The sequence below is a fragment of the Diachasmimorpha longicaudata genome, chromosome 19 (genome assembly GCF_034640455.1).
Source record: "Diachasmimorpha longicaudata isolate KC_UGA_2023 chromosome 19, iyDiaLong2, whole genome shotgun sequence".
Classification (NCBI taxonomy): Eukaryota; Metazoa; Arthropoda; class Insecta; order Hymenoptera; family Braconidae; genus Diachasmimorpha; species Diachasmimorpha longicaudata.
In genome coordinates this window covers 1646982-1666178 of record NC_087243.1, presented here as the reverse complement: position 1 = coordinate 1666178, position 19197 = coordinate 1646982, and the positions used below count along the sequence as shown (strand labels likewise).

At 45.4% G+C, this 19197-nt stretch overlaps 2 protein-coding genes across 2 annotated transcripts; both read left to right on the top strand.

Moving 5' to 3' along the window:
• The first annotated feature begins 5184 nt into the window (after window positions 1-5184).
• LOC135171211 (uncharacterized) lies at window positions 5185-10894 on the top strand. Its single transcript, XM_064137599.1, has 2 exons — window positions 5185-6742; window positions 6807-10894. Exons 1-2 carry the CDS (start codon window positions 5185-5187, stop codon window positions 10892-10894), a joined length of 5646 nt encoding a protein of 1881 aa, XP_063993669.1.
• A 2516-nt stretch (window positions 10895-13410) lies between these two features.
• On the top strand, window positions 13411-19120 carry LOC135171210 (uncharacterized). Its single transcript, XM_064137598.1, has 2 exons — window positions 13411-14968; window positions 15033-19120. Exons 1-2 carry the CDS (start codon window positions 13411-13413, stop codon window positions 19118-19120), a joined length of 5646 nt encoding a protein of 1881 aa, XP_063993668.1.
• Window positions 19121-19197: the final 77 nt, after the last annotated feature.

The following is a 19197-nucleotide window of genomic DNA, read 5'->3' as shown; positions in this document are numbered from 1 at the left end:
CCTCGCAGAGTCCCATTCCATTACCGCGACAAAGTTTTTGATCTCCTTGAGGAAATGAAAGAACAACAGGTTATTGAACCTAGTTACAGTCCTTGGTTACGGTCCTTGCAAGTTGGAACAACTTGCATCACTACTGATGACGGCAATTGGTCCACTTTGCAGGCTCAAGATCCAATCCTCCGCATGTTGATCGATTCAAAAAAAAACGGAATCAATGTCCTGACTGACATGAAATCTCTCACCTTGGCTCAGATGTGAAGCTCTACCTCCTCTATTGGGATTCTCTCGAATTGATAGGTGATACTCTCTACCGTCGATGGGAATCCAACGACAAATCCAAAATTACTCTTCAAATTATTGTTCCTAATTCTTCGAGAAAAGAAATACTCAAGACCGCACACTCTTCTCCCCTTGGTGGCCATTTCAAAGTCAACAAAATGCTAGATAATATTCGGAAACGTTTCTATTGTACTTCTTGTAAAATTGATGTTGAGAATTGGTGCCGCAGATGTTCTGTTTGTTTCAGTCAAGATGGCCCAGCACAACGAGCCAGAGGAGAATTACAGCTTTATAATGTCGGCTTTCCTTTTGAGAGAATCGCAGTTGACATTTTAGGTCCTTTTCCAAGAACAATTAGTAACAATCGGTTCGTCCTTGTAGTCACTGACTATTTTTCTCGTTGGCCTGAAGCAATCCCACTTCCAAATCATCGGGCAGCTACTATCGCTGAAGCTTTGGTAGTCCATGTCGTTTCACGTTTTGGAATACGTCTAGAAATCCACTCCGATCAAGGAAGAGATTTTCAATCCGGAATTTTCACCTCACTTATGAAGCTATTAGGTATTCATAAAACGCGTACGACCCCATTGCATCCACAATCTAATGGTATGGTTGAGCGTTTAAACAGAACTATCCTTAACTACCTCGCTAAATTTATCAATGACAATCAGAATTCATGGGACAAGTGGCTTCCATTATTCCTTCTCGCATATCGTTCCTCCAAGCATCAAACCACCCAATTCACTCCAGCAAAGTTAATGTTCGGTAGAGAATTGCGACTTCCTCTAGATTTGCTTCATGGTAACCCATCATTCAATAAATCTAACAATCTCGGAAATTTACCTGATTACATAGATCAGTTGCAAGAGCAATTAGTGAACACCCATAATCAAGTCAGAGAAAATTGGAAAATCAAAAGCGACAAAATGAAATTTAAATTTGATTTAAAAGCTCACCTGATTTACTTTACACCTGGTCAGAGAGTTTGGCTCTTTGCCCCCAAGAGAGTCAAAGGTCAATGTCCAAAAATTCAAAGAAGTTGGGAGAAAACATATGTGATGCGATCCAAACTAAATGATGTTGTGTATCAAATTCAGAAATTCCCTAAAGGTAAATTCAAAATAGTACATGTCAACCGTCTGTGGCCAATGGAACATGATGATCTAGAATGATTATTATCCTTCAGTAGCCCCATCACTTATGTCTGTTGTAGCAGACGGGCCTCATCACTTATGTCTGTTGTAGCAGACGGGCCTGATTACTTATGTCTGTTGTAGCAGACGTGCCCCATCACTTATGTCTGTTGTAGCAGACGGGCCCCATCACTTATGTCTGTTGTAGCAGACGGGCCCCATCACTTATGTCTGTTGTAGCAGACGGGCCCCATCAATTATGTCTGTTGTAGCAGACGGGCCCCATCACTTATGTCTGTTGTAGCAGACGGGCCTCATCACTTATGTCTGTTGTAGCAGATGGGCCCCATCACTTATGTCTGTTGTAGCAGACGGGCCCCATCACTTATGTCTGTTGTAGCAGACGGGCCCCATCACTTATGTCTGTTGTAGCAGACGGGCCCCATCACTTATGTCTGTTGTAGCAGACGGGCCCCATCACTTATGTCTGTTGTAGCAGACGGGCCCCATCACTTATGTCTGTTGTAGCAGACGGGCCCCATCACTTATGTCTGTTGTAGCAGACGGGCCCTATCACTTATGTCTGTTGTAGCAGACGGGCCCCATCACTTATGTCTGTTGTAGCAGACGGGCCCCATCACTTATGTCTGTTGTAGCAGACGGGCCCCATCACTTGTGTCTGTTGTGGCAGACGGGCCTCATCACTTGTGTCTGTTGTAGCAGACGGGCCCCATCACTTATGTCTGTTGTAGCAGACGGGCCCCATCACTTGTGTCTGTTGTGGCAGACGGGCCCCATCACTTATGTCTGTTGTAGCAGACCGGCCCCATCACTTATGTCTGTTGTAGCAGACGGGCCCCATCACTTATGTCTGTTGTAGCAGACGGGCCCCATCACTTATGTCTGTTGTAGCAGACGGGCCCCATCACTTGTGTCTGTTGTAGCAGACGGGCCTCATCACTTGTGTCTGTTGTAGCTGACGGGCCTCACTACTTGTGTCTGTTGTAGCAGACGGGCCCCATTACTTGTGTCTGTTGTAGCAGACGGGCCTGATTACTTGTGTCTGTTGAAGCAGACTGGCCTGATTATTTATTTTTACCTGTTTCACTTTACTCTATCACCTTTGAGTTATTTCAGGATGAATGAATGTGTGTATGTGTCAAAATGAATTATATACGCTTATTTTTGCATAATGCATGTAATAATTTCGAAAGCTTTCGAAAAACTGCAATCTTGTTAAGTTTGAATTTTTGGTAGTTGCTTTGAAACTAGTTGCTAGTAGTTGTCTGCAGACAAGTAATTTGAAAAAGTAGTGGCTTGTTATTTTCATTGAATGACATTCTCATTTAAATGTTTTTCTTTTCTTTTCTAATTTGAGGAAATCTCTGTGTGGAGTTGTTTTCAGATAATGTACCCATAACGGAAATTTTCAAGTGAACCATTCTGCTGTTTCAGAAAATGAACAATGAAAGTTCGAGTCAAATACTGACATTCACACCCTTAATGAATAAGTCAATTAAGAACACTTTATTCCTCTTGCTCAACATAACCCATTGAAAATTGTAACAAACACTTTCGATAAATTATGATTGTATACAGGGTCCCCTTTATCTTATTGTAAAGGGTGCACCGGCGTGTTTGGGGGGTGGTTTGGAACCGAAAAGTCCTTTTCCACTTTTCGCCCCGACGCACCCCTATCGAGATATGGGGGTGAAAAGAGCGGCCAATGGGGCGCGAGCTTTGCGCGGCTGTACGTCCGTGTGCCGCGGGTAAGCGGTGTGCGTGCTTCCCCTTCTCCACGGACGGACGTTCCATTCCGCTAGTGTGATGAAGAGAGGGGGGGGAAGATATTTCTCTCTCAATCATTGCCAATTTCAAGACAAACCTTGGGGGGGGGGGTAGAGGGGGTGATTAAATTACATAATTAATGTTTAAAATTGTCGAAATAATAATAAACACGTTAAATAATAAACGCGATTTCTTGATTATCAAAGAATCAAATTGTCTACAACAAATGTCTTATGGCGGGTCCCGTAAATCCATTTGTTTATGTAATAATTGAATGTAAAATTTAAACAACAATCCGCGATTAATTATTAAACTAAGACATCTACGCGATTTTTCGATACAATCATTAATGTGTAAAATTGAATTTTTGGCAAAAAAACCGTCTTGACAAAATGTTGTAAACCCATTTGTTTACAGGATAATTGGCAAAACGTGTTTTTTGGTGGAAAAATTCTGAAAATCGCGGGCATCCCCTCTGAAATTTGCCCGCGATTGTTTATTATTAATTATCTCGATAATAGGCTCTTTTACAGCATTTTGTCAAGAGACCTTTCTTGTTGTAAATTAAATTTACAATAAAAAAGATCTCTTGACAAAATGCTGTAAAAGAGCCTATTATCGAGATAATTAATAATAAACAATCGCGGGCAAATTTCAGAGGGGATAGCTCGCGATTTTCGCGGAATCCGGAGCAATAACCGCGTTATCTTGATTATCACGTAAACAAATGGATTTACGGCTTTTTGTCACGAGACATTTTTTACAGAGAATAAAATTATCTACAATAAATGTCCCATGGTGGAATCCCGTAAATCCATTTGTTTATTGAATAATTGGATTTGAATTTTAAACAACAATCCGCGATTAATTATCAAATTAAGACATCTACGCGATTTTTCGATAAGATCATTAATGTTTAAAATTGCATTTCTCGCAAAAAAGCCGTCTTGACAAAATGTTGTAAACCCATTTGTTTACAAGATAATTGGCAAAACGGGTTTTTTGTTGGAAAAATTCGGAAAATCGTGGGCATCCCCCTTGGCGTTCCCAAGCTAATTATTTAAATGTTAATTATCTCATTATGCAATAGCCCTACAGTGTTTTGTCAAGAGATCTTGTTTAAAAGAGAGAGAAAGATCACCCAATCCTCCAGTAAATATTCTCGAACATTCCAGAAAACTTCATTCAAATAGTTTTTCTAAATCACCCTATAGAGGGATGAGAAAATCACCACGCGCTACGACTCGTACGCCCAACGGACGTTTCTGAGAGTCAGTCCATCTACAGCCTTGACGCACCACAGACGTTCAAGTTTTTGTAGCTATCTCTAAATCAAATATCTCCAAGAAAACCTCAATTTTTCAATCGCGTGCTCTATAACTGTTCTAGTATATCACCAGCAGTGCGGGAATTGAAATTATCAACCATTAACTGTACAATTCTTTCAAAGACGCGAGGTTACGCCTCAAATTATTTATAATAAATTAAACAGTGCATCCCCCAATAGTCTAACGTGTCTTGTGTCTTTTAATTTTTCCCACTGATCCCAAATCGGCACCGCATACTCGTCTCTATCTCAAACATTTGGTCCTTCGAGCCGGATATGGGAAATCGGTGGAAAAATTACATCGTGAATTTTGTTCAGTGAAAAGTTCGTGAAGTGATAATTGACACTCAGGTACGTGCGGTCAACATTCCTCACGGGCTTAACAAAAGGACAAGGTCAGAGAACATCACCAAACACTGGGTCTAGTGTTTACATTCAGGCGTACTCAACCATAAACACCGACACCCAGGACTCAACGTGCTTCTTCGAACCGTCGGAACACCTCGTGAAGCCGAACTCAGCCGAACCTCAGTGGGACTCAACCGACCTCAGAAAGCGGCATCACCAAGTAAGCACTCTACATTACCGACTGCAAGTGTGAATAAGTCAGCATTAGGTAAAGTAGAAATCAAATAGCTACTCACCAAGTAAGTAACCATGTCTGACTTACACCAAAAACACCCAGACGATCTCGAAGAGATTCTCGATGATCAATTTAAAGATGCGGATGCTAATTTTGCTCGTCCAAGTATTAGAGTGTCCGAAGCTACAGAGGACATGCCCACTCCAGGTCCGTCATCATTAGAGGTTAATGATGACGTCTCAGAGCAAAAGCAACCAGAGCCCACTCCAACTCGCATCAAGACGCGGGAATCATGTATTGGGGTGCCACCAATACCGGACCCGCTGAATCTGTCTGCGCTACAAAACTTCCAGCTCCAGCAAATCCGAACAAAGCTGCGTGGATTTAGTGAACTGCACAAGGAGCTGCTGGAACTGGCCACTCAAATAACTAGGCTCACGTTAGATGAACTCGAGGGCCACGAGAAAATGCTGGAAGCTGACTGGAACGAGGTAGTGACCATTCAAAAGGACTTCGCGGTCAACCTGCTTCCCACTCAAGAGTACCTGGCCTATGAGGGGTGTAAAAAGGCCACCACATGGCGTCGGGACTGCACAAAGTTGATTTATCAACTGAAAGGGCAACTTAAAAAAGAGGAGGCTAACGCCTCCACCTCAACGAAGCAGGCCAATCAACTGAAGCGAATCTCCCTCATCACGTTCGACGGGAGTGACTCTAAATGGAGCCAATTTAGAGATCTATTCCAATCACTGGTGAGCAAGGACGACTCAATCCCACCAGTACAGAAGCTGGTTCGTCTCAAGGAAGCACTCAAGGGACCAGCCTCTCAATTATTGTCCACATTCACAATCACCGAGGAGAATTATGAGAAGGCATGGGACAAATTAGTGAGGAAATATGAGGATCCTAGATTAGCAGCACAAGCTCTATTCAACAGGGTCCTCAGTCTTCCCAAAATCACTAAGGCGAACGCAGAGAACCTCAATTCGAACGCGGCAGCTACGCTGGAGACGTTCGATCAGCTGATCACCACAACCAAGCTTCCAAAAGACCAGATTTTGGAACAGATGCTGGTTCATCTATTAAGAAGATCTCTGGACACAGAGACCCTAAGAGCATGGGAACTCAAAGTAGGGGATTCCAAGGATTTCCCATCACTCAAGGAGTTCACCAACTTCGTGGAGTCGTGCGCACGAGGCATCAACGCAGGAGAACGACTCCATTCCAAGTCGCAGACCCAACGACCACGACCAGCATCTCCTCAAGGAACAAGAAGGGTTTTCACCGCGTCAACTCAATCAGCCGATCATCGGGAAGCAACTAAGCCCAGTAACAACTGCGCTTACTGCAAGGGGTCGCATTTCATCGCGAATTGCGAAAAATTCATAGCCCTGTCACCAATTAAGAGGAACGACTTCGTATCAACCACCAGACTGTGCTTCAACTGTCTAGGGCCACACGTCTTCTCAAAGTGCAAGACTCAAAAGACGTGCTTCACCTGCAAACGCAGGCACCACACTCTGATCCACGGAGGCAGCCCACACACCTCGGGAGAGGTGCACCAGAACGAGCCAGTAGCTTCCACCTCAAAGGCAGAGATTGCACCTCCAAAGAAGGAGTCGACAGATTGGAGTGAGTGTACATAAAAATCATTCACTTTAATCAGAACCCTTACTGATCGCACTCAACTCAACAGACTCGAGAAGTACATCACCGAAGACTACGCTCAACACGGCAACGATCAGTAAGGCAGAAGAGACACGCAATCAGAAGATACTCAATAATCAGCGGAGTCACCAATCAAAAGACACTCACCAATGTGTATTGCTAGCCACAGCCCAAGCAAGAATCCAATCTCCAAGAGGCTTCACACTGAGTATAAGAATGCTCCTCGATCAAGGATCAGAGCTATCCTTCATCTCCGAGCAACTAGTAAAATCTCTCTACCTCTCAATAAGGTCATCATCAATTGAGCTCATCGGAATCGCAGAGACGAACGCAGGGCGCACGAGAGGAGTAGCTTCAATTACGCTCTACGCAATCGACGGGTCAGAACAAGTTGACCTTGAAGCTCACGTCCTCAAGAAACTCACCGTGAAGCTACCATCCTTCTCCTGCAAATCACCAAGGATCGACCCACTCCAAGGTCTTCAACTAGCCGATCCAGACTATCTCAAACCTGGGCCAATAGACATCATATTAGGAGCTGATACCTATGGGCGGATCCTCAAGCAGAGAGTAGTCAGCTCCAGTAATACTCAATTAGTTGGCCAACAAACCGTATTCGGATGGATCCTATCCGGACCATTCGAATGCAAAGGTTGTTCACCAAGGATTTCATTATCGGCCGTAAAGGAATCCTCCAATGAACAACTCCTAGAGCTTCTTCAAAGATTTTGGACCCAGGAAGAATTACCCACAACGCAGAACTCAGAGCTATCACCAGATGAACTCCAGTGTGAGAAAATATTTAAGTCCACGCACTCAAGAGACAAGACCGGGCGCTATACAGTTAGACTCCCTCTAAGGACATCAGCAGAAGCACTCGGCAACTCAAAGCTCAAAGCCTCAAGGCAACTACAGTCAGTTGCACGTCGTCTCAAGGCAGACGATAATTATGCCAAGCTCTATAGAGACTTCATCGATGAGTATGAGGCATTAGGACACATGAGGAGAGCACCAATAGAAGAAGAACCCTCCACAGCATACTATCTACCGCATCACGGGGTTCTACGAGAAGACGCACTCACTACGAAATTGAGAGTAGTCTTCAACGGCTCAAGCAAAACCTCATCAGGAATATCCCTCAACGATATCCTCTATCCTGGTGGGAAGCTCCAAGCAGACACGATGAACGTCTTGACATGGCTGAGGAAGCACAAACTAGTCTTTGGAACAGACATAGTCAAGATGTTTCGACAGATAAACGTTCACAAAGACCAGTGGAATCTCCAGAGAATACTGTTGCACAATTCGCAACAACAGCTCATCACCTACGAGCTCACCACAGTTACGTACGGACTCAACTGTTCTCCATGGCTATCTCTAAGAGTGCTCCAGCAATTAGCAGAGGACGAAGGCCATCGATATCCTGCCGCAGTTGAGACACTCACCAAAGGCAGATATGTCGATGACATTTATGGTGGAGCAGAAACCGCAGAAGAACTCAGAGAAATCGCCTGGCAGCTGAGTGGTCTTTGCCAAGCAGGCGGGTTTCCACTCCAGAAGTGGAGCAGCAACTGTCCACAAGCCTTGGAGACATTAGGAATACCATCAACTCAATCGATAATCCAATTCCAAGAGCCTATCACCAAAGTCCTTGGATTGTATTGGCATCAAACCAGTGATACATTCCAATACAAATCAAAGGAGTTCGATTCAGCAGTGTTCACGAAGAGGACAACACTATCAGAAATAGCTCAACTCTTCGATCCATTGGGACTCATCGCACCAGTAGTCACTCGAGGAAAAATAATCATCCAGGATCTATGGAAGTTCAAACTCAACTGGGATGAACCTCTACCAGAAGACTATCAACGCCAATGGAAAGACTTCAGGCTCAATCTCAATACGCTGAATCAAATCTCAGTACCGAGATGGTTGAGAATTTCATCCAAGACGAAGAGAATCCAAATCCATGGATTCGCAGACGCCTCCACCGCAGCAATGGGTGCAGTAGTGTACCTCAGGACAGAGAACTTCAATGAGCCTACTTCAACAGTATTGGTCTGCGCAAAAACAAGAGTGGCTCCTATCAAGCGTATGACCATTCCTCGTCTTGAACTCAACGCAGCTGTCCTGCTTACGAAGTTAGTGGTCATCACCAAAGAGATGCTCGACCTCAGGGAAGTAGAAACTCACCTATGGACAGATTCTATGGTAACCCTGGCATGGATCAAAGGACACCCCTCAAGATGGAAAGACTACGTCCAAAACCGAGTCATCAAAATCCAGGACTCACTCCCAGATGCAAGCTGGAGACATATCAGCGGCAAGGAGAATCCAGCCGACTGTGCCTCAAGAGGAATAGCTCCTCAAGAACTAGCAGTACATCCCCTATGGTGGACCGGACCTGAATGGATTAACCAGGATCCCCAGGAATGGCCTTCCTCAATAGAAGACGTTCCAGCAGTAGCAGCAACCGAAGCAAGACCATCACCATCCTACCCAGTGGCCATGAAGATCAATGCCTTAGCCGAACTACTCAACAGGTACTCCAGAATGGAAAAGGTACTCCAAGTAACAGCGACACTGAACAGAGCAATCGAGCGATTTAGAAGACAGTCAGTTCCCCAGACGCCCGTCCTCACCATCAGAGAACTCATCGAGGCCAGGACATTCTGGGTAAAAATAACTCAAGCTCAATATTTTGCTTCTGTTCATAGGTTGCTCGTGAGAAACGCTCAAGTACCACGGAGTCATCCTCTGGCAAAGTTAACGCCCACTCTAGACGAACTCGGAATTATCCGACTAGGAGGCCGTCTCAAAAACTCACAGCTGGATCCCGAAGAGATTCACCCAGCAATCCTGCCTCGACAGTCACGACTAACGACGTTAGTCCTCGAAGAAGCTCACCGAAAAACTCTGCACGGTGGGACACAACTCACCCTAGCTTTCACGCGACAGAAGTACTGGATCATCGGTGGCAGAGGCACTGTCAGAGCCCATATCCAGAAATGTGCCATCTGCATCAGACACCGAGGACGCCAGGCTCAACAGCGAATGGCACCACTGCCGGCTGTTAGAACTTCACCAACACGAGCATTCCTCCACACGGGACTGGACTATGCAGGTCCACTTCCCATTCTCAAATGGCGGCCTACAAACGCCCAACCATCTATGGTGCATATTGCAGTTTTTGTCTGTTTCAGCACATCAGCTGTTCATCTCGAGCTCGTGTCCAGGCAGACGACAGATGCCTTCATAGGGGCATATAAGAGATTCACCGGAAGAAGAGGAATCCCCGAAGTGATGTACAGCGACAACGCCACTACATTTGTTGGCGCAGCCTCAGTACTCAAGACGCTGTACAATCAACCCTCGAGAGAGAACCTCGAGATTCAAGCTGCCCTCGCCACACAGGGGACTCAATGGAGCTTCTCACCACCGAGAGCACCCCACTTTGGTGGCAAATGGGAGGCAGCTGTGAAATCCACCAAGTTCCACCTCAAGAGAGTCCTCGGATCATCAACATTCACCTATGAGGAACTCAACAGCATCCTCATCCAAATCGAGGCCTGCCTGAATTCGAGGCCAATCACTCCAATGACGGATGACGCAGAAGACCTCCAAGCACTCACCCCAGGACATTTCCTGATCGGTGAGCCACTCCAGATCATACCAGAACCAACCCTCCTCAACAGAGAGCCCAGAAAACTACAAAGATGGAATCTGGTTACTCAAAAAATCCAGCAGTTCTGGTCCAGATGGGCTAGAGAGTGTCTCCAACGACATCAAGCCATCTATAAGTGGAACCAGAGAGAGAGGAACATCGAGGTTGGAGACATGGTCCTGATGATCGACGAAGATTATCCTCCAGCAAAATGGCCCCTCGCAAGAGTAATAGAAATTCACCCAGGAGCAGATGGCCTAACCAGAGTTGCAACCATCAGGACCTCAAAAGCATCAGTTCCAACACAACAAAATGGAACTCCCATCTTAGAGAGGATCACCAGCACCAGCTCAATCTTCAAAAGACCCATCGCCAAGCTCTGCCTCCTACCGACAGATCCACCTCCAGCAGAACAACCTCCAGAAGAGGAGCCAGAGCAGGAAGAGGAGTAGACACCTACCAAAGCCGTCCACCGTAGAAGAGAAACTCAAGAGAGATAATTCATCATCCCTGATGATGAATGGGCCCCGGGATGTTTAAAAGAGAGAGAAAGATCACCCAATCCTCCAGTAAATATTCTCGAACATTCCAGAAAACTTAATTCAAATAGTTTTTCTAAATCACCCTATAGAGGGATGAGAAAATCACCACGCGCTACGACTCGTACGCCCAACGGACGTTTCTGAGAGTCAGTCCATCTACAGCCTTGACGAACCACAGACGTTCAAGTTTTTTTGTAGCTATCTCTAAATCAAATATCTCCAAGAAAACCTCAATTTTTCAATCGCGTGCTCTATAACTGTTCTAGTATATCACCAGCAGTGCGGGAATTGAAATTATCAACCATTAACTGTACAATTCTTTCAAAGACGCGAGGTTACGCCTCAAATTATTTATAATAAATTAAACAGTGCATCCCCCAATAGTCTAACGTGTCTTGTGTCTTTTAATTTTTCCCACTGATCCCAAATCGGCACCGCATACTCGTCTCTATCTCAAACAGGTCTCTTGACAAAATGCTGTAAAAGAGCCTATTATCGAGATAAATAATAATAAACAATCGCGGGCAAATTTCAGAGGGGATAGCTCGCGATTTTCGCGGAATCCGGCGCAATAACCGCGTTTTCTTGATTATCAACTAAACAAATGGATTTACGGCCTTTTGTCACAAGACATTTTTTGCAGAGAATCCAATTTTCTACAATAAATGTCTTCTGGTGGAATCCCGTAAATCCATTTGTTTATTGAATAATTGGATTTGAATTTTAAACAACAATCCGCGATTAATTATCAAATTAAGACATCTACGCGATTTTTCGATAAGATCATTAATGTTTAAAATTGCATTTCTCGCAAAAAAGCCGTCTTGACAAAATGTTGTAAACCCATTTGTTTACAAGATAATTGGCAAAACGGGTTTTTTGTTGGAAAAATTCGGAAAATCGTGGGCATCCCCCTTGGCGTTGCAAAGCTAATTATTTAAATGTTAATTATCTCATTATGCAATAGCCCTACAGTGTTTTGTCAAAAGATCTTTTTTATTGTAAATTTAATTTACAACAAGAAAGGTCTCTTGACAAAATGCTGTAAAAGAGCCTATTATCGAGATAAATAATAATAAACAATCGCGGGCAAATTTCAGAGGGGATAGCTCGCGATTTTCGCGGAATCCGGAGCAATAACCGCGTTATCTTGATTATCACGTAAACAAATGGATTTACGGCTTTTTGTCACGAGACATTTTTTACAGAGAATAAAATTATCTACAATAAATGTCTCCTGGTGGAATCCCGTAAATCCATTTGTTTATTGAATAATTGGATTTGAATTTTAAACAACAATCCGCGATTAATTATCAAATTAAGACATCTACGCGATTTTTCGATAAGATCATTAATGTTTAAAATTGCATTTCTCGCAAAAAAGCCGTCTTGACAAAATGTTGTAAACCCATTTGTTTACAAGATAATTGGCAAAACGGGTTTTTTGTTGGAAAAATTCGGAAAATCGTGGGCATCCCCCTTGGCGTTGCAAAGCTAATTATTTAAATGTTAATTATCTCATTATGCAATAGCCCTACAGTGTTTTGTCAAGAGATCTTGTTTAAAAGAGAGAGAAAGATCACCCAATCCTCCAGTAAATATTCTCGAACATTCCAGAAAACTTAATTCAAATAGTTTTTCTAAATCACCCTATAGAGGGATGAGAAAATCACCACGCGCTACGACTCGTACGCCCAACGGACGTTTCTGAGAGTCAGTCCATCTACAGACTTGACGCACCACAGACGTTCAAGTTTTTGTAGCTATCTCTAAATCAAATATCTCCAAGAAAACCTCAATTTTTCAATCGCGTGCTCTATAACTGTTCTAGTATATCACCAGCAGTGCGGGAATTGAAATTATCAACCATTAACTGTACAATTCTTTCAAAGACGCGAGGTTACGCCTCAAATTATTTATAATAAATTAAACAGTGCATCCCCCAATAGTCTAACGTGTCTTGTGTCTTTTAATTTTTCCCACTGATCCCAAATCGGCACCGCATACTCGTCTCTATCTCAAACATTTGGTCCTTCGAGCCGGATATGGGAAATCGGTGGAAAAATTACATCGTGAATTTTGTTCAGTGAAAAGTTCGTGAAGTGATAATTGACACTCAGGTACGTGCGGTCAACATTCCTCACGGGCTTAACAAAAGGACAAGGTCAGAGAACATCACCAAACACTGGGTCTAGTGTTTACATTCAGGCGTACTCAACCATAAACACCGACACCCAGGACTCAACGTGCTTCTTCGAACCGTCGGAACACCTCGTGAAGCCGAACTCAGCCGAACCTCAGTGGGACTCAACCGACCTCAGAAAGCGGCATCACCAAGTAAGCACTCTACATTACCGACTGCAAGTGTGAATAAGTCAGCATTAGGTAAAGTAGAAATCAAATAGCTACTCACCAAGTAAGTAACCATGTCTGACTTACACCAAAAACACCCAGACGATCTCGAAGAGATTCTCGATGATCAATTTAAAGATGCGGATGCTAATTTTGCTCGTCCAAGTATTAGAGTGTCCGAAGCTACAGAGGACATGCCCACTCCAGGTCCGTCATCATTAGAGGTTAATGATGACGTCTCAGAGCAAAAGCAACCAGAGCCCACTCCAACTCGCATCAAGACGCGGGAATCATGTATTGGGGTGCCACCAATACCGGACCCGCTGAATCTGTCTGCGCTACAAAACTTCCAGCTCCAGCAAATCCGAACAAAGCTGCGTGGATTTAGTGAACTGCACAAGGAGCTGCTGGAACTGGCCACTCAAATAACTAGGCTCACGTTAGATGAACTCGAGGGCCACGAGAAAATGCTGGAAGCTGACTGGAACGAGGTAGTGACCATTCAAAAGGACTTCGCGGTCAACCTGCTTCCCACTCAAGAGTACCTGGCCTATGAGGGGTGTAAAAAGGCCACCACATGGCGTCGGGACTGCACAAAGTTGATTTATCAACTGAAAGGGCAACTTAAAAAAGAGGAGGCTAACGCCTCCACCTCAACGAAGCAGGCCAATCAACTGAAGCGAATCTCCCTCATCACGTTCGACGGGAGTCACTCTAAATGGAGCCAATTTAGAGATCTATTCCAATCACTGGTGAGCAAGGACGACTCAATCCCACCAGTACAGAAGCTGGTTCGTCTCAAGGAAGCACTCAAGGGACCAGCCTCTCAATTATTGTCCACATTCACAATCACCGAGGAGAATTATGAGAAGGCATGGGACAAATTAGTGAGGAAATATGAGGATCCTAGATTAGCAGCACAAGCTCTATTCAACAGGGTCCTCAGTCTTCCCAAAATCACTAAGGCGAACGCAGAGAACCTCAATTCGAACGCGGCAGCTACGCTGGAGACGTTCGATCAGCTGATCACCACAACCAAGCTTCCAAAAGACCAGATTTTGGAACAGATGCTGGTTCATCTATTAAGAAGATCTCTGGACACAGAGACCCTAAGAGCATGGGAACTCAAAGTAGGGGATTCCAAGGATTTCCCATCACTCAAGGAGTTCACCAACTTCGTGGAGTCGTGCGCACGAGGCATCAACGCAGGAGAACGACTCCATTCCAAGTCGCAGACCCAACGACCACGACCAGCATCTCCTCAAGGAACAAGAAGGGTTTTCACCGCGTCAACTCAATCAGCCGATCATCGGGAAGCAACTAAGCCCAGTAACAACTGCGCTTACTGCAAGGGGTCGCATTTCATCGCGAATTGCGAAAAATTCATAGCCCTGTCACCAATTAAGAGGAACGACTTCGTATCAACCACCAGACTGTGCTTCAACTGTCTAGGGCCACACGTCTTCTCAAAGTGCAAGACTCAAAAGACGTGCTTCACCTGCAAACGCAGGCACCACACTCTGATCCACGGAGGCAGCCCACACACCTCGGGAGAGGTGCACCAGAACGAGCCAGTAGCTTCCACCTCAAAGGCAGAGATTGCACCTCCAAAGAAGGAGTCGACAGATTGGAGTGAGTGTACATAAAAATCATTCACTTTAATCAGAACCCTTACTGATCGCACTCAACTCAACAGACTCGAGAAGTACATCACCGAAGACTACGCTCAACACGGCAACGATCAGTAAGGCAGAAGAGACACGCAATCAGAAGATACTCAATAATCAGCGGAGTCACCAATCAAAAGACACTCACCAATGTGTATTGCTAGCCACAGCCCAAGCAAGAATCCAATCTCCAAGAGGCTTCACACTGAGTATAAGAATGCTCCTCGATCAAGGATCAGAGCTATCCTTCATCTCCGAGCAACTAGTAAAATCTCTCTACCTCTCAATAAGGTCATCATCAATTGAGCTCATCGGAATCGCAGAGACGAACGCAGGGCGCACGAGAGGAGTAGCTTCAATTACGCTCTACGCAATCGACGGGTCAGAACAAGTTGACCTTGAAGCTCACGTCCTCAAGAAACTCACCGTGAAGCTACCATCCTTCTCCTGCAAATCACCAAGGATCGACCCACTCCAAGGTCTTCAACTAGCCGATCCAGACTATCTCAAACCTGGGCCAATAGACATCATATTAGGAGCTGATACCTATGGGCGGATCCTCAAGCAGAGAGTAGTCAGCTCCAGTAATACTCAATTAGTTGGCCAACAAACCGTATTCGGATGGATCCTATCCGGACCATTCGAATGCAAAGGTTGTTCACCAAGGATTTCATTATCGGCCGTAAAGGAATCCTCCAATGAACAACTCCTAGAGCTTCTTCAAAGATTTTGGACCCAGGAAGAATTACCCACAACGCAGAACTCAGAGCTATCACCAGATGAACTCCAGTGTGAGAAAATATTTAAGTCCACGCACTCAAGAGACAAGACCGGGCGCTATACAGTTAGACTCCCTCTAAGGACATCAGCAGAAGCACTCGGCAACTCAAAGCTCAAAGCCTCAAGGCAACTACAGTCAGTTGCACGTCGTCTCAAGGCAGACGATAATTATGCCAAGCTCTATAGAGACTTCATCGATGAGTATGAGGCATTAGGACACATGAGGAGAGCACCAATAGAAGAAGAACCCTCCACAGCATACTATCTACCGCATCACGGGGTTCTACGAGAAGACGCACTCACTACGAAATTGAGAGTAGTCTTCAACGGCTCAAGCAAAACCTCATCAGGAATATCCCTCAACGATATCCTCTATCCTGGTGGGAAGCTCCAAGCAGACACGATGAACGTCTTGACATGGCTGAGGAAGCACAAACTAGTCTTTGGAACAGACATAGTCAAGATGTTTCGACAGATAAACGTTCACAAAGACCAGTGGAATCTCCAGAGAATACTGTTGCACAATTCGCAACAACAGCTCATCACCTACGAGCTCACCACAGTTACGTACGGACTCAACTGTTCTCCATGGCTATCTCTAAGAGTGCTCCAGCAATTAGCAGAGGACGAAGGCCATCGATATCCTGCCGCAGTTGAGACACTCACCAAAGGCAGATATGTCGATGACATTTATGGTGGAGCAGAAACCGCAGAAGAACTCAGAGAAATCGCCTGGCAGCTGAGTGGTCTTTGCCAAGCAGGCGGGTTTCCACTCCAGAAGTGGAGCAGCAACTGTCCACAAGCCTTGGAGACATTAGGAATACCATCAACTCAATCGATAATCCAATTCCAAGAGCCTATCACCAAAGTCCTTGGATTGTATTGGCATCAAACCAGTGATACATTCCAATACAAATCAAAGGAGTTCGATTCAGCAGTGTTCACGAAGAGGACAACACTATCAGAAATAGCTCAACTCTTCGATCCATTGGGACTCATCGCACCAGTAGTCACTCGAGGAAAAATAATCATCCAGGATCTATGGAAGTTCAAACTCAACTGGGATGAACCTCTACCAGAAGACTATCAACGCCAATGGAAAGACTTCAGGCTCAATCTCAATACGCTGAATCAAATCTCAGTACCGAGATGGTTGAGAATTTCATCCAAGACGAAGAGAATCCAAATCCATGGATTCGCAGACGCCTCCACCGCAGCAATGGGTGCAGTAGTGTACCTCAGGACAGAGAACTTCAATGAGCCTACTTCAACAGTATTGGTCTGCGCAAAAACAAGAGTGGCTCCTATCAAGCGTATGACCATTCCTCGTCTTGAACTCAACGCAGCTGTCCTGCTTACGAAGTTAGTGGTCATCACCAAAGAGATGCTCGACCTCAGGGAAGTAGAAACTCACCTATGGACAGATTCTATGGTAACCCTGGCATGGATCAAAGGACACCCCTCAAGATGGAAAGACTACGTCCAAAACCGAGTCATCAAAATCCAGGACTCACTCCCAGATGCAAGCTGGAGACATATCAGCGGCAAGGAGAATCCAGCCGACTGTGCCTCAAGAGGAATAGCTCCTCAAGAACTAGCAGTACATCCCCTATGGTGGACCGGACCTGAATGGATTAACCAGGATCCCCAGGAATGGCCTTCCTCAATAGAAGACGTTCCAGCAGTAGCAGCAACCGAAGCAAGACCATCACCATCCTACCCAGTGGCCATGAAGATCAATGCCTTAGCCGAACTACTCAACAGGTACTCCAGAATGGAAAAGGTACTCCAAGTAACAGCGACACTGAACAGAGCAATCGAGCGATTTAGAAGACAGTCAGTTCCCCAGACGCCCGTCCTCACCATCAGAGAACTCATCGAGGCCAGGACATTCTGGGTAAAAATAACTCAAGCTCAATATTTTGCTTCTGTTCATAGGTTGCTCGTGAGAAACGCTCAAGTACCACGGAGTCATCCTCTGGCAAAGTTAACGCCCACTCTAGACGAACTCGGAATTATCCGACTAGGAGGCCGTCTCAAAAACTCACAGCTGGATCCCGAAGAGATTCACCCAGCAATCCTGCCTCGACAGTCACGACTAACGACGTTAGTCCTCGAAGAAGCTCACCGAAAAACTCTGCACGGTGGGACACAACTCACCCTAGCTTTCACGCGACAGAAGTACTGGATCATCGGTGGCAGAGGCACTGTCAGAGCCCATATCCAGAAATGTGCCATCTGCATCAGACACCGAGGACGCCAGGCTCAACAGCGAATGGCACCACTGCCGGCTGTTAGAACTTCACCAACACGAGCATTCCTCCACACGGGACTGGACTATGCAGGTCCACTTCCCATTCTCAAATGGCGGCCTACAAACGCCCAACCATCTATGGTGCATATTGCAGTTTTTGTCTGTTTCAGCACATCAGCTGTTCATCTCGAGCTCGTGTCCAGGCAGACGACAGATGCCTTCATAGGGGCATATAAGAGATTCACCGGAAGAAGAGGAATCCCCGAAGTGATGTACAGCGACAACGCCACTACATTTGTTGGCGCAGCCTCAGTACTCAAGACGCTGTACAATCAACCCTCGAGAGAGAACCTCGAGATTCAAGCTGCCCTCGCCACACAGGGGACTCAATGGAGCTTCTCACCACCGAGAGCACCCCACTTTGGTGGCAAATGGGAGGCAGCTGTGAAATCCACCAAGTTCCACCTCAAGAGAGTCCTCGGATCATCAACATTCACCTATGAGGAACTCAACAGCATCCTCATCCAAATCGAGGCCTGCCTGAATTCGAGGCCAATCACTCCAATGACGGATGACGCAGAAGACCTCCAAGCACTCACCCCAGGACATTTCCTGATCGGTGAGCCACTCCAGATCATACCAGAACCAACCCTCCTCAACAGAGAGCCCAGAAAACTACAAAGATGGAATCTGGTTACTCAAAAAATCCAGCAGTTCTGGTCCAGATGGGCTAGAGAGTGTCTCCAACGATATCAAGCCATCTATAAGTGGAACCAGAGAGAGAGGAACATCGAGGTTGGAGACATGGTCCTGATGATCGACGAAGATTATCCTCCAGCAAAATGGCCCCTCGCAAGAGTAATAGAAATTCACCCAGGAGCAGATGGCCTAACCAGAGTTGCAACCATCAGGACCTCAAAAGCATCAGTTCCAACACAACAAAATGGAACTCCCATCTTAGAGAGGATCACCAGCACCAGCTCAATCTTCAAAAGACCCATCGCCAAGCTCTGCCTCCTACCGACAGATCCACCTCCAGCAGAACAACCTCCAGAAGAGGAGCCAGAGCAGGAAGAGGAGTAGACACCTACCAAAGCCATCCACCGTAGAAGAGAAACTCAAGAGAGATAATTCATCATCCCTGATGATGAATGGGCCCC